This window comes from Gymnoscopelus braueri, assembly GCF_963280865.1.
Source record: "Gymnoscopelus braueri genome assembly, chromosome: 15".
Lineage (NCBI taxonomy): Eukaryota > Metazoa > Chordata > Actinopteri > Myctophiformes > Myctophidae > Gymnoscopelus > Gymnoscopelus braueri.
In genome coordinates this window covers 12,741,731-12,755,084 of record NC_137620.1, presented here as the reverse complement: position 1 = coordinate 12,755,084, position 13,354 = coordinate 12,741,731, and the positions used below count along the sequence as shown (strand labels likewise).

The window sequence follows — 13,354 nt, the reverse complement described above, 5'->3', positions numbered from 1 at the left end:
ACCGGCCAACAAAGTTACGTCAATGCTGTACAGCAGTGGTTTTCAACCCTTTTCACATCAAGGCCCATTATTTATTCGGCATTTGAGCCACGGACCACCATTTGATGACATTCTCAGATCCAAGACTTCGAATATTTTGTTATCGTTGGACAAGATTTAGTCAAAATAACAATTCTTCTACATTCTCTAATTGTGTAGACTTCTTGTAAATTAATTAATGCGGATGTTTAACAATAATTTAACTCTCGAGAGCGTGAAATTAAACCAAATGGACACATAAGGGCATTTTACACTCTCAAGAGTTAATTTTGGTTACCAACTCTCCATTTAGCTGGGGACCACCTGGAACCCCCTCTGGTTGAGAACTACTGCTGTACAAATCTGTTTGATCTATTGATCATTTTCATACACAGGGAATGCATGAAAACCATGACAGCTTCCGGAAGAAGTACATACAACTGCTGTATTAGACACTTTCTGTTGTTCTTTACCAGGCTTTTCTCTTTGTGAGATGAGAAAAGGCCTGATACTAACAAGGTTAGTATATCTATCTATCAATCTGACTGAATCAACTAAATCAGTGGTTCTCAAAGTGGGGTCCGGGGGGTCCTTGTGGGGGTTCCAGGGGGTCCCCAGCAAAATTAGCTAATAGAGCAGGGGTCTTCAACGTTTTTCAGGCCAAGGACCCCCTAGCTGTGAGAGAGATGAAGCAGGGACCCCCTCTATAGTGTATAAAATTGTGTTTCAGATTTTTTAAAAAGGTTTTATTTGGGTCTGCTCTTTATTCCCTCTACACCTCTATACCTCTTTGCCAAAAATAGCCGACCTACAAGCTCACAACGCCTCGCGCTGCGAGGCGTTGTGAGCTTGTAGATCTGCAATTTTTTGCTAAAGTTCTCCTCAGAAAAGGGATGCTAGGGTTCAAGTGGTTACTGTAAAAAAAAAAAGTGATTTGGCGGCCCCCCTGTAGTAACTCTGAGGACCCCCTAGGGGTCCCGGACCCCCTGTTGAAGACCCCTGTAATCGAGCATCAAAAACTGTTGAAAACGTGAAAAGGTTTGAGAACCATTGAACCAAACGAAGGTGCCTGTACTGGCCTACCTGTGTGGGGAAACGCAGCAGAGACTCCGACACGCGCTGCATGACGGGCAGGCCGTCCCCTCTCCCGCCGTCTCCGTTCACCACCACGGGCCCGCCCGCGCCCCCGCCGCCGCCTCCCCCCTCCTCGCCTCCTCCCCCGCCCCCCTCCGACTCCGAGGAGGGGGAGATGCGGCCCCCCGAGGAGGAGGAGGCGTCGGTCAGCATCATCTCCCTGACGCACGGCGGGTTGAGGTCCACGTGGAAGTCGGCGGAGATCTTGCAGCTCTTGGAGACGTCGAACAGCGCCAGGCTGATGAAGAACGGCTCCACCTGCAGGTGAAACAACAGAGCAGTGTTCAATTTGCTGACCAAGACTAAGACTAGAAATATTTTGATATTTAGTCGACTAAGACGAGACTAAGACTAAACAATTTCAGATGACTAAAATAGGACTAAAACTAAATGGTGTGTTATTCAAAAGACTAAGACTACATCAGAATTGGCTAACACTGGTATTTAGGTACCATGCAGTGTTGATTTTAACCCACTTAGACCTGAGGCCGATTCTAAAAACGCCTCCTAAATCCTTCTGAAAAACTTCAAATATTTATTCAAAATGTATGTTGCTATATACTGTACATAGCAACAACAACCCCAAAAGGGGTTCCCGTCTTGAAAGGTATAGTTACAAATAGGGGTTCCCGCCCTAAATGGGTTAAGAATTAAGTAGCTTAAGTAGTTGATTTCATGTATTTTATTTACCATTTTAATATTTTGGTATTTAGTCGACTAAGACTAGACTCTAAACCATTCCAGATGACAAAAATAGGACTAAAACTAAATGATGTGTTTTTCAAAAGACTAAATCAAATTTGCTGTCAAAATTAACACAGCAACACGAGACGCCATGTGACTGAGAGGGCCGGATGACGGTGGATCAAGGGTTTATGTCTCGGTGCATCTAAAATGTGAGTGATGGTGCCTTCTTTATATGTCTGTGTGTTGTGTTTTGGCAGACGTGTGCATTTTGCATGGCGAGCAGCACATGAGTCTGTCTGCACTCATGCTAAGTGTTTCGCTGCTTGACTGATGGAGGAGCCTCACCTCGGCGCCTTCCAGGAAACATTAAGGAAGGGAGGAGGGAGGGATCTCTACAAACCTCACGTCAAATGTCAGGATCTTCCTCTCCTCCTGGCCAGTTCACGCTCCGGGGAGCGTGAGATCTAACCCGAGTGGTTTATGGCTCAGGCAGGCAGTGGCTCAGGAGGAGGTGTCCTTTGAGACACTGAGACCCTAAATTCTCCCGATGAGCGGGTGTGTGCCTTTGCATGGTTGCCTCCTCCATTGGTGTGTGAATGTGAACCACGTGTAACACGTTCATGTTCAGCGGTGTAATGGTGATTTTTTAACGGCGCGGGGGGGGGTTATTGTAATGACATCACGTGCACACGTGCACATGCACGAGCGCGGTTGCGCACAGACATGCTCTGACCAGCATTATGAAATAATTATTTTTAGTTTGATGAATTTTTGTTAGGTTTGCGTGTGCATAAATTGTTTTAGTTAGAAATGTACGCTACTATTTTTTTTTCGTTTTTTTTTCTTCTCTTTTTCCATGGAATGCCTTGATTTATAGAAGTTTAGAAAGAAAGGTAGTATAAGTAGAATGCATAGGGCCTAGGCTATCAATAGAGGTGATGGTGGAAAAACGAAAACGAAAATGGTTTTATACGCAATTCTAGTTAGTTTTGCATTGTTATTTTGAGTGTGTGTCAGTGCGACGCTAATCAGATTAGGCTATCCTGACTATGGCTTCTGAAACGCCTTAGATTTTTCACCCGAAAAAAAAAAGATTCTTAAACTCACTTTTCAGCAGTATTTTACAACAACAGTAGTAGCAGTGCATGCTCGCGCCGGTGCATGTGCGATTGTGCATGCACGTGACCCCCCTCTCCCCCCCCCAAAAAAACTGGCAGAACGCTGTGGTGTCGCGGGAAGCGACCAGTGCACCTTTGATGATGTTCCACCGTTGCGGTGTGTGTGAATAGGTGAATGTGAAATACATTTCAAAGCACATTTGAGTGGTTGGAAAGACTAGAAAAAGCGCTATACAAATGCAGTCCATTTACCGCTTGCATCACCACTGTAATTCATTGTGCTGGAGGAAGCACTCAGCCCTGCTCAAAACCGCCACCTCATCTCACACACTCAGTACTCCAGGCTTGTACTCCATTCATCAGAGCCACCATCTGCCTAAGTTTAACTCCTTGTTTATCCGAGGAGATTCAGTTTGGGACCTGATTGTTTCCATCTGACGCAACAAGCCAAAGAAAGGAGTGTTTAATGTGTGCACGTGTGTGTGTGTGTGTGTGTGTGTGTGTGTGTGTGTGTGTGTGTGTGTGTGTGTTGTATGATGATGTTTATCACTGGCCGGTAGTGTTTATGAAACCGTTTACATGGTATAGGAAGCAAAATTAAGATCAATCAAGGCCAAATTTTGTCCCACTGCAATTCCTACAGTGATTCTAATGGCTGAAGCCAAACGGAACCACGTTTAACAGTCGTCCCACTCTGGCTTGGTTGCTGAGTGAAAATCAAGTAAAGGACAATCAAGGAAGAAAACCGTTATGGGGGAAGTTCAGGATACAACACTTAGGATTTGTGTCTTTTTATCGGAGCATAATATAAAGAAAAACAGAAACACTGTGGCACCAAGACCTCATCTTAGTGTGCGGGCCTGAGGCAGACTGACCATGGTTCTTCTTTGATTTGTTTGGTTAGAACCACCAGCACTGGAGCTGGAGCTAGACAGACCCACATGAATTATGAAGTCAGATTATCTGGGCCAGCGCCGTGAGAGGGGTGCAGTTTAGGGGGATGCTCTGTGGTGCAAAAAGGGAAACTGTGTGCTGCCTGTCGAATCAATCACATCCATTCTTTGCCTGCAACTGAATCCCGGTGGGATCTTTTTATTTTGTGCGATGCCATCGCTGTCTATAGCTCACGCTTACCGTTGTCCTGCAACTTGAAAATGGGCGAGCTGCCCTCTTGTTAAATAATATTCCATAAATGAGTAGAAGAGAATGAGGTGCCGTTGACGTACGTTGGTGAGGACGCCGTCTCCCTTCTCACTGACGCAGCCCTGCAGGCTGAAGGTCAGGTCGTGGCAGCTGACCACGATGCGGCGGCCGAAGCGCTCCTCGAACGGCTTCACGTCCGGCTCGATGCCCGAGAAGTCCAGCCTCTGGGGTAACAGGGAGAGAGAGAGAGGGGGCAGGGCAATAAATGAGACGGAACAAAGAGAAAGAGAGAGAAATCAATGCAGGTCGAAGGGAAAGAGGGTCGAAGATGGCGAGGTGGTGATTGGAGATGAGAGGAGAGACGGGGGGGTTATGAGTACAGGATGGAGATAAGAGCAAGAGGTTGTGAAGGGGGGGAGAACTCAAAAGTTGAAGTCAATACTTAATAAATAAACGATTGGCCGGTGGAGAGAGAGGGCTTCTATACCTGTGTCTCAGGATCCAGGGAGAAAAGCCTTTGTCTGCCTTCGTTCCTGTTGATTTTGTTGAGCTGGTCCGTCTCCCTGGCATACTGCAGAGATAAATACAGGGAGAGAGACAAGAAACGGACAGAGGAAGAGAGACAAGACAGGCAGGCCGGCAGGCAGGGAGAGATGGAGAGAAAGGCAGACGTAGATGAGGAATACAAAGGGGAAGAAAGAGAAGGGGAGAGAGAGAGAGAGATAATGAGAGACAAACAAAAGGAAGCCCACGGTGTGAACCCCTACAGCACCCCTCCTGTGGACAAAGGTGCTGTAAATTGGCTGTTTGTTCAAAGAGCATAATCGTGCGCAGGACTGGCCCAGAGCAAACGCACGGAGGCTGCACCACAGCACAGAGGTCTTTGTTTGTGTGTGTGTGTGTGTGTGTGTGAGTGTGTGAGTGTGTGTGCGTGTGTGTGCGTGTGTGTGTGTGCGTGTGTGTGTGTGTGTGTGTGTGTGTGTGTGTGCGTGTGCGTGCGTATAGAGCTCAGAGACATGTTCGGAGTGTCTGGGGTGAAACACGACCGTTCTCTCGGGCTTCGAGAAATGTCTGTAGCACAGACAAAAGACCGGCTCTTTTTTCCATAGCTCTGCGGAACAGAATCCACAGTTAAATACCACTTATAAAAACGTTATAAGTTATAGATGGTAGATTCTGCACAGCACAAAAGCTCAGATTGATAAAAACTTAGATGCAAGGATGACATGTGGTTCAGCAGTGCACGAAATGTTCATAATTTAAGCACATGTTCAAAACATAACAGATGGCACAAATCCTGCACAGCATGAAAGCTCATTCAGCCAAATAAAATTATCGATGCCAGGTTCAATAAAGGTTGATTTTTTTTACCACATTAAAGCGAATGAGTGAATTTCCTCATGCCTTATTATTACCTACATAAATCATATACTGTACTGGAGAAGCAAATCTTTGAAATGAGACATGCTATGAACAACTATGCAATAAAAATCTCTGCACCATGCACAAAAGTAAGTACCATAAGTCAGTCTGTGCATACTGGAAAAAAGTGTGTCTGATGAAGAGCGTGCACATTTTTTTGGGGTGCATTAAAGCACTTTATCATTGGAGCCCTACAGTGTGCGAGCGGTTTATTATTATTTCTATAATCATTTTTCAATTTTCCTGCACTGATCGTCACTCAGTCAGCACCTGTCCAATTTTGGGATTTGGGATGTGCATGTCTGTCTTCCTTTTCATACTGAAAAAAAGAAACATCAATGTACAATACTATAGGATACTAGCAATAGTTTAACCAGTTATGTAAAACCTATATACTATATTGATTGGTTGTCCAGGGCTCACTTTTTCCCCTTTTACACCAAGTCTCTTTGCCGAAAAAACCTGATCTGCAAGCTCACAAATCATCACAACGTGACGTCTTGTGAGCTTGTAGACTAGCTATTTTTCGATGAATGTTTGCTTATTCTGACATGCCCAGAATAGAGGCGCTAGGGTTCATAATGTGGTTAACTGTTGGTGCTACATTAATTAGACTCAAGAGATGTGACCCTTTGCCACAGAGCAACTCCAAAAATGACTGTTACTGACAGTACCTTCATGAGTTCAGGAGACAGGCCTCTCCCCAAGCTCTCCAACAGGCTCTCCCCTTTTCCCTGGCTGCTGGTGTCCTCATCTGATTGGACAAGAGAGGCGTCAGTCACACAGTGGCATGCGGCACTATGACAAAACCAGCACATACTGTAATAACCACAGGGACGTGACATGAAATATCCCTCTGACAGAAAAAGACCCAACGAAGCTTCTGCAAGATCAGCCCTAATGAAAGAAACTGCTCGGAGTAAAGGTTCAATTAAAAGGCTGTGGCAAACATTTCCTCAAAAGACAGTTTTCTGCTGTCAGCAGAAAACTAAAAATGTGTCTCCCAGGTTGGCAAAGGCTGCCTGGGTGATATCTTATACAGCAATGGAAGGCATTTCCTTCCTATACTTGGCCAAATCACTAAAAGTATCTTTCCCCCCCATGTTCTGCTGACTCCCTTTGGCATTGCGCTGGGGGAAACAGAGGTCTGGCCAAGTTCACTCCTGTTTCTGTCTGGAAGACCTTCCATGCTCCCGTCAGCTTCACCATTCCGGCTCTTTGGAGTGAGCAAGGGCTCCTTTGGTTTCAGTGGAATTATTCTGCAGAAAGCCTGTTATTATACAGACAAATGACAGCCCGGCTGATTTTTACATGCCGTGCTAAAACACATACAAACGGCCTCAATATCACTGGCGTTCTTCCACAACTGGTAAAGCTAAGGACAGGGGGATGTTGTTTTGAATTCCTTCGCTAAAGTGAGCCTATAAAGCCCTTTGAAAACTGTAACTGTGATTGAGGGCTCTGTAAATAAACTTGACTAGACAAACACCACATACATACATGCAGTTTTTTACTATCTACCAAATACTGTGGAAGTGTTTGTTGCTCAAATAGACCGAGCCATTCCTCTGATTCTAGTTAGCTATGTATAGTACACTCGGACTTTGAGGTACCTGTACAGTTCAAATCAAGAGAATTTCCATCCTGATTCTATTCATTTGTTAACCCATTAAGACCGGGAACGCATAGGCTACTGTGTCATTTTAGATTTTTTGCTATAACCATTATTGTATACTTATACTTATACTTTTATACTATTAAAACAAAGCAGATATACAAGATCATAGTGCGGCACCGAGTGCCGCACTACAAGCTTGTAGATCTGCTATTTTTGAAAAATCTTGAACATTTTGTGCAAATTTTGGAATACATATATATTTTTGAGACATTTTTAAATCAAATCTTTGCTTCTGGAGGTCCCTGTAACAAAATATTTAGCAAATGTTTGCTTTAAAAATATATATATTCAAAGATTTTCACACATTTTCACGATTTTTCAAAAATAGCAGATCTACAAGCTCATAGCGCGGTACTCGGTGCCGCACTATGAGCTTGTATATCTGCTATTTTTGAATAGCCAAAGAAATCTAAAATGGCACAGATACTTTCCTGGTCTAAATGGGTTAATATGTCATAAAACAGGGCTTACAAAGAGTATATTGGGTTTAATTACTTCTTGATGTCATCAATGCCCAAATTGACTTAATTAACTCAATTTGGGCATCCAATCGAGCAATTGAGTCATGAACCGCCATTTCAACTGATTATGTCTTAGGGAATTATATGAAAAGTTTAATTATTTAAATGCCGTAATTGTACATAAGAAATACATTCATAGTGGTTACATTGAAACTTATTGTTAGACTAGTCACTCAAATTTCAAGTGAATTGAATTATGCTGAAATTAAACTGCTCCTGAAGGACCCCATGGGGTCCCCAGACCCCACTTTGAATACCGCTATCTTTTGAGAATCTGCAGCCATGGCGAGGGGTCACTGTAAACCTGGACAGCATTACTGAAAAGCTCAAAGGTCATGCATAAACATGCTACATGATCTACGGGTCAAATGGACCGTGACCACATAGTAACTGTTAAAAATAAGCATGTAATCGGGAGACTTCCTTAATTCATGCAGTGGTGGATAGTAACTAAGTACATGTACTTAAGTACCATTTTGAGTTACTTTTTCCAATTTGCAATACTTTTACTTCTGCTCCACTACAATTATTTGAAAACTTTAGTTGCTACTTACTTTGCAGATATCAATTATTATATTATAAAACATACATCAACCACTTTAGCCCTATTTTATACATAGGCTATTTGAAAATAGCCGATCTACAAGCTCACAACGCGTCGAATCACAATGCGTTGTGAGCTTGTAGATCTGCTATCTTCAAACATTAGTACTTTTACTTTTGGTACATACTATTTTGATGCAAATACTTTTGTACTTTTACTCAAGTAACATTTTGAACACTTTGTTTACTTGTAACAGAGTATTTTTATATTGTGGTATTGCTACTTTTACTTAAGTAAAATATCTTGAGTACTTCTTCCACCACTAACTTCATGATTACATGGTGTGTGTGTGTGTGTGTGTGTGTGTGTGTGTGTGTGTGCGTGTGTGTGTGCGTGTGTGTGTGTGTGTGTGTGTGTGTGTGTGTGTGTGTGTGTGTGTGTGTGTGTGTGTGTGTGTGTGTGTGTGTGTGTGTGTGTGGTGCATGGAGAACTAACCCAGGGCACAGTCCAGTGAATCCCCTCCATTCCTCCTGTCCTGTCCGGGGGCCTCTGAGCTGCTCTGCAGGGCTTGTTTCAGAGTGAGCACCCAGTCCTCCATCTCTGCATCGCTGTCTGCAGCCAGGAAGTGGCTGTAGCGCTCCTGCATCTTCAGCTCGAAGCCATTGCGCCGCATCTTCGGGGACTGAGGAGGAGAGGAACATACGTTCGGTGTTGGGTTTATGTTTGGCAGGCAGGCAGGAACACCCCACCACCACCAACAACAACAACATGCTTTATCTAAATGTAACCAAGAGGGAACGGGTATATAGCAGACAGACCACTGACCTATAATTGAAATATAATCTTTATTTCCAAATGTACAATATAAAAACAAGTTGTCTTTATTACAATGCATGAATCACAATCACAATATGATTGCAGATGGAGCGGCCCTAACCTTCAATGCTGTGATATTTATTAAATATAATTCAATTAAAATCGAATTGTGACATTTTTTTAAGCAAAATGACTTCAGCAAACTCACAGTCAAGCATGAATTAACAACTGGATGACACAAAACTTTCTACAGCTCAACGCTGACAAAACAGAAATCCTTATCATAGGCCCTGAGAGTATTTCTAATGCAATTCAGCTGTCCCTTGGTTCACTGGCATCCGATGTATCACATACGTTTTTGACAACCACATGAACTTTGAGTTCCATGTACTTCCATGTATTTACGCAATATTGCAAAAATCAAACCAATCCTTACATCTCAAGAAAAAAAATCATACATGCCTTTGTCTCTTCCCGTCTTGACTACTGTAACAGACTCTATACTACCCTGAGCCGTTCCTCTATTCATCGACTACAACTAGTACAGAATGCCGCTGCCAGAATTCTCACAAACACCAATCGTAGAGCACATATAACACCGGTGTTGGTCGCACTTCACTGGCTGCCCATTAAGTCCAGAATTTATTTTAAAATCCTATTAATAAACTATAAAGCAATACATGGGCTGGCCCCACTTTACATCACAGACTTACTGCACTCAAAGCCCATGCGAGATCTCTCAGGTCCACTGACAAAGGTCTTCTGGAAATACAGACCAAACTCAAAACTAAGGGTGACCGGGCCTTTGCAGTGGTTGCTCCTACACTATGGAACGCTCTACCCTTGGCGATAAAAAATGCTGAGTCAGTTGACGGTTTCAAGATCTTGTTTTGTCTTATAATTTTTACCTGTTTTTGCTTTACTTCTTGTTGTGCTATTGCTCTTATGCGACTTGTTTTAACTTGTTTTTAACTTGATTGTTTATATTGCTGTCCATTGTACAGCAACAGCACCTTGTAACATTGTTTCGAAAGGTGCTTTATAAATAAAATGTACTTTCTTACTTACATTGCCTCAGTGGAGTCAATTAAAGTTTTTTTTTTTTAACAATTCCTTCCACATATGTGTGATACAAAAGCAATAAGCTGTCCCATCCCAGGGAAGAGTTAATTTAAGGGACGTGGACTACAAGGCACCCGTGGGAGTCCGTGAGATAAGTCAATGTGACAATGTTCCAGCCCAACAGAGAGGATAAATGAAGTGGAGTTCATTAAGCCAGGCTTTGTAGATAAAGGCATACCAACGTTGATCACATCTCATCTGAAATACAGAGAGTCAGACAAGCATTCCATGCAGAAGACAGTGATGGTATGGTACACAATCGCATCATGTAAAGCATCTATGAGCAGAGAGGTAAACATTTGGGTATTGAAACTACCAATGGACATGCTTCCTCAGTGCCTCACCTTACGTTAAGGGGGTATTTCACTTTAAAAAAAACGTTTGGTCATTTTATCATCTACTCAGGCCTTTGTGAACCCCCCAGACAGTTTTTAAGTTGCTTGATTAATTATTTAGATATTTGATATTCATTTTATCAGACACGCCCCCTTCCTATACAAACTCATTGTAACTTCAAACTCCATTTTAACCATGTTAGATTCATCAAAAACACCCATCCTTGGTTCTGGTGACTCACCCTGCCCTCCTAATGCATGAGAGGGCCGTGTTTTTTCAATTACTTTTTTTATTTTTTTTTTATATTTTTTTTTAGAAAATGAAAAAAATAAAATACAATAAAAAATTGAAATAAAATAAATGAAAAAAGTAATCGGAAAAACACGGCCCCTCACGCATTAGGAGGGCAGGGTGAGTCACCAGAACCAAGGACGGGTGTTTTTGATGAATCTAACAGGTTAAAATGGAGTTTGAAGTTACAATGGGTTTGTATCATAGAGTTAAAAATAATAGAGAGGGCACCCGAAATCCCCTCCCATCCACTTGCATTGAGTTGCTCACCCAGCGCATGAAGCAAATTCACCCCTTCTTCCGGGTTGGAAAGTGTGATGGGCGTAGCCTATTTGGGGCCACTGTGATACGTTCTGCGTCACAGAAGTGACGCGTTTTACGTCACAGAGGTGCGCGGCCCCGTGCGCAAGCTTGTGAGTCGAGCCCATTGGTCGAAACCGTTTTCGCTCGTACATTGTGCAGTGGCCCCGTCCGTTTAAGCTGCAGTACCTACGAATGGCCAGCATGTCCATTTTGCTTCAATGCAACCACTGGGTACTGGGGGCTTGGTTTGTATAGGAAGGGGGCGTGTCTGATCAAATGAATATCAAATATCTAAATAATTAATCAAGCAACTTAAAAACGGTCTGGGGGGTTCACAAAGGCCTGAGTAGATGATAAAATGACAAAAAGTTTTTTTGAAAGTGAAATATCCCTTTAAGGCAACAGGGAATAGTTTCCCTTCTAAACAAGAGGCTACTTGGTCAGTTCCAACTTGCTGTGTGCTTTTGGCCATGTAACTGTACATTAAAGGAGAAGTTCACCCAAAAAAGTACTTATTTTCTGTCAATTACACACCCTATGAAGAATTCATGGAGTTTTTTTTAGTTTTTGTCACATTCCTAAGCCAATAATTTGATTACCATCTCCTACCGGAAAAACACGCGGCCATCAAATTATTGGCTCAGGAATGTGTCAAAAACAAAAAAATCTCCATGAATTCAAGGCTTTATGGGGTGTTTAATTGATAGAAAAGGTGAACTATTCCTTTAACCAAGCTAACCCGCAACAACCCTGAGAAAACTCTGTTCAACACCCTCATGCAGTGGAGAACAGATGATTCAGCAACTGCTAGTAAACAATCAATGCTCCTTAACATCAAACATTAGCCATTAACATAAAACGGTCCAGTGCTACAGGTAGAACCTTTGGTTTTGCAACGCACACACACACGCACAATATCTCTCTCTCTCTCTTTCTCACACACACACACACACACACACACGCACACGCACACACATCGAAGTTAATAAGCAAGATGACTCCATTCTGCCAGGGCAATTCATCCAATGTGTGCATTCATTTCTGTGAGAGCTTCCTTGCAGCTTCGCCAGTCAGCTCAGACCTGATCCAGGTGCTGCTCGGTGCCAAGAGTACAAACTATACAGCAGGCCAACGACTGCTAAAAATCTGACTGTGTTTTTTTTCTGCCCTCGTTGGATAGAACGCAAAAAATCTATCCAATCAACTCCCTCCTAAAAAGCTTCTGGGGCGTGGCACACACATCAGCAGTAGGAAATCCATTGTGGTTTTCAAAAGGCACGCTAAGAAGAACTGACCAAGCTCGCGTGGGCAGATCAGGAAGTGCACCGACATGACTTCCATTTAACCCCTTAAGACCGGGAACGCATCTGTCATTTTAGATTTTAACAACTTTAACCATTATTTTATACTCTGGGCTATTCAAAAATAGCAGATCTACAAGCTCATAGCGTATGAGCTTGTAGATCTGCTATTTTAGAAAAATCATGAAAAGTTGTGCAAGCTTTGAATATATATATATTTTTAAGCGAACATTTGTAACTCAAATCTTTGCTTCTGGGGTTCCCTGGAACTAAATATTTTGAGATGGGGGTCCGCAGCCACTTGACATGAAAAAGTTTGAGAACCACTGATATTATAGCAACATAAGTGTTTCAGGAAACTGTTAGGATTTAGAAGACATTTGTAGAATCCCCAGAAGCAAAGATTTGAGTTAAAAATGTTCGCTTAAAAAAACATAATATATTCAAAGATTTACAAAAAAAAACACGATTAAAGAAATGTAATAGCTGATCTACAAGAGTGCAGATCTGCTATTTTTGAATAGCCCAAAGTATAAAATAATGGTTATAGCTAAAAATGTTAAATGGCTCAGTATGCGTTCCGGGATTGAATGGGTTAACAAGGAACGAGCACTTTATATCATTGAGCTCCATTTAGAGGCAGCAACATTTACTGTTTTATCATTTACCGTTTTGTTTCTTCTACTTCCTATATATATATATATTTCATTTCTTTGTACTGTGTGACCTCGTTGCGTAACACAGATTTGATACGTTCCGGCGTTGAGTAATACAGCTTATTGCTTCAGCCACCTTCTCTGTACAGTACATCCTGTGTGAGGTCTCAGAATAACTTTCATTAGCAACGATTATCACTTCCTTTTGGTTAACCCATTAAGACCTGGAACGCATTATATAGCGCTCATGGTGCGGCACAGAGA

General features: G+C 42.5%; 1 protein-coding gene across 2 annotated transcripts in view; it reads right to left on the bottom strand.

Moving 5' to 3' along the window:
* Window positions 1–13,354, bottom strand: part of dock11 (dedicator of cytokinesis 11) — a 124,881-nt gene that overhangs the window by 85,140 nt on the left and 26,387 nt on the right. For both annotated transcript variants that reach the window (XM_080450692.1, XM_080450693.1), the window contains exons 8-12: window positions 8,761–8,947; window positions 6,197–6,276; window positions 4,588–4,671; window positions 4,184–4,324; window positions 1,102–1,410 (exon numbers count right to left, since the gene is read on the bottom strand). In XM_080450692.1, the coding sequence (XP_080306818.1) occupies window positions 1,102–1,410; window positions 4,184–4,324; window positions 4,588–4,671; window positions 6,197–6,276; window positions 8,761–8,947 (801 nt within the window). The remainder of the gene's footprint in view (window positions 1–1,101; window positions 1,411–4,183; window positions 4,325–4,587; window positions 4,672–6,196; window positions 6,277–8,760; window positions 8,948–13,354) is intronic.